This window comes from Temnothorax curvispinosus, unplaced genomic scaffold, assembly GCF_003070985.1.
Source record: "Temnothorax curvispinosus isolate PA1 unplaced genomic scaffold, ASM307098v1 QBEX01003298.1, whole genome shotgun sequence".
Taxonomy (NCBI): Eukaryota; Metazoa; Arthropoda; class Insecta; order Hymenoptera; family Formicidae; genus Temnothorax; species Temnothorax curvispinosus.
Window position 1 is genome coordinate 3,313 of NW_020213078.1, and position 2,696 is coordinate 6,008.

General features: G+C 32.8%; 1 protein-coding gene across 1 annotated transcript; it reads left to right on the forward strand.

The window, feature by feature from the left end:
- Positions 1 to 235: 235 nt before the first annotated feature.
- Positions 236 to 1,304, forward strand: LOC112452360 (putative nuclease HARBI1). Its single transcript, XM_025012522.1, has 3 exons — positions 236 to 589; positions 658 to 930; positions 1,011 to 1,304. Exons 1-3 carry the CDS (start codon positions 290 to 292, stop codon positions 1,302 to 1,304), a joined length of 867 nt encoding a protein of 288 aa, XP_024868290.1. The 5' UTR covers positions 236 to 289.
- The last annotated feature ends 1,392 nt before the right edge of the window (positions 1,305 to 2,696 follow it).

Sequence of the window (2,696 nt, forward strand, 5' to 3'; positions counted from 1 at the left end):
GAAGGGATGGGAGGAAGCAAGATGGAGCAGGATTGCAAGATTTATGCCCGTATTCATAGTCCTTCCTTGAGGAATGAGGATTCCTTGTTCCTTATTCTACATTTCATAAACCTTCCTTGACCGAACAAGGAGTCTTATTGGCTCCCTTATCTCAAGGCAGGTCACGAGCTTCCTTGAGGCGGCGACTGCAACCTTATTATCAGAAAATTCGATAATATAACCTACAAAAGTGTCTGCATTTTACGGAGTACTGTCATTACGGAGTGCTACAGTATATATTGCAATTAAAATGGATAATGAATTTTTAAACGATTCAGATTCAGATGATGGATTTGAAGATGAAAATGTGGAAAATGATATTCGGTGGCGTTTGCCAAAAAGATATATTCGTGACTGGGAAAATCCTATTGAGTTTTACGAAGATGGGCCTTTCAAAAAACGCTATAGATTCAGTAAAAAAGCTGTAATTGATATTCTGTTACCACTAGTAAACGAACAGCTACAGCGAAATGATAACCGCGGGCTGCCGATTTCTCCAATAATGCAACTTTTAATAACTTTGCGATTTTATGCAACAAGTAGCTTTCAAGTACGTATATAAATTTTGCCTTATACTTGTGAAATCTTTCTTATATTTTTGATGTACTTTTTATTCAGATTGTTAACGGAGATATTAGAGGAGTCAGTCAAGCATCGGTATCACGTATTGTTGCACGAGTATCAACAATTTTAGCATCTCATTTAAAACAGTACATAAACTTTTTAACACAACAGCGGCAAAGGCAAAATACTAATAGATTTTATGAGGTAGCGAATTTTCCACGTATAATAGGATGTATCGATTGCACTCATATACGTATTGCCAATCCTGGAGGAAATAATGGGGAAATATTTCGGAATCGAAAAGGATGGTTTTCGTTGAATGTGCAAGTATGTTGTTTAATTGCCATTTTTAGTAGAAAAGAAACCAGGACAAAGTGAATTAAAATATTTATTGTATGTAATTATAGGTTGTATGTGGGCCTCAAAGAGAAATTTTAGATATTGTTGTGAGACATCCTGGTTCAGCTCACGATGCTGTAATTTTTGATCGAAGTAGTGTTCGATGTCGTTTCGAATTGGGATATCTCGACGGAATTTTACTTGGAGATAGTGGATACGCATGTCGAAAATATTTACTGACTCCTGTATTGAGGCCTGATAACAATGCAGAAATTAGGTATAACAATGCACATAAGAAGACCAGAGTTATCATCGAACAACTATTCGGAAGCGCCGCTTTCCATGCTTATATTATGGTTTAAGAACAAAACTAAGTACATCGGTTGCAATTATTTGTGCTACTGCTGTTTTGCATAATATATGTATTTACCATGGATTCGAGGAAATTGAACAAGAACATAATGAACAAGAACAGAATGAAGTATTCGAGGCTGTTTTCAATCGAGAAGAAGATGGCATTGGACTTACATATAGAAGAGCTTTTATACTAAGGCATTTTTCGTAGAATATATGTGTGTTATTTTGAAAATGTAAATGCTGTATAATCTGTAAAATAAAAAAATTTGTAAAACAAAAAGGTAGACATTTAACACTAATTAAATAACATTATTTAACACTTTAATGACACACAATTATATTACATAAAAATACTCTTTATTATTGGAAAATGTAATACAACTGCGTACAAAATTACTGTTATTAACAAAAAGCCATTGAAAATAAAATAATAGGAGTGAATCTAAAAGATAAGGCTGAAGCTTGAGAAAGGGTTGCTGTGAAATATCGCATGCGAGGTTTACCACTTCGCACCAGCAAACAATTAAAAAAATTCTGGGATAATATGAAACAAAAGTTTATAATAATGAATGCAGATAAAATGGCTAAGCTAGCTGTTTACCTTATTACTCTGTTAGCACATATTAATAAAACTATTTAATTCTATATCAACATATCTTTGAACACATTATGAAAGACAGATAGAAAAAGAACATATATAGCACCAAACATATTCTTTGGTATTCTTTGGTTTATATGACTTATACGATATACGTATAAAATCAATGTACATACATATATTATAATAAAATAGAATATACGATCTTATAAGAAGCTTTCACAGCGGGTATTATCAACAAATATCTTAAATTATAGTGCCATGAGGACTGAGGATTCGGACTGCATTTGTACTTTCTCTTCAGTCATTGAAAGCTTGAGCAATGCGATTTTGACTCCCGTTTCAGCAACTTTCATTTTCATTGAATGAAGTTCCCGCTGCTGTTCGATTGCTTCGCGAAGCTTTATCAATCTCAATTCTTTTTCATCGTTTATATTTTGAAAATTTTTTTGAATTTTGGATGCTGGGATTTGGTTCTTTTTCATGCCACTCGTAGCAATTTTGTTTACATTGAACTTGGAAGTAGCACTACTACTACTACTGCACTTGGAATATTGGCCTGTTGAATTTTCTCCATGTTGAGCTACTTGTGGAGGAACATTTTCCCCATCACTTGCTATTGATATCGAATCTTCATCCTCGCTACTTATTAATTGCCTTTTTAAGTTACTTTTTATATGGTCTGAAAAGAGATAAGTACAAACGAATTAGATTGACAAACACCATATAAATTTAAAACATTATTATTTTATGAGATAAATAAATAAATAAAAATAAGAAATAAATACAAAAATATATC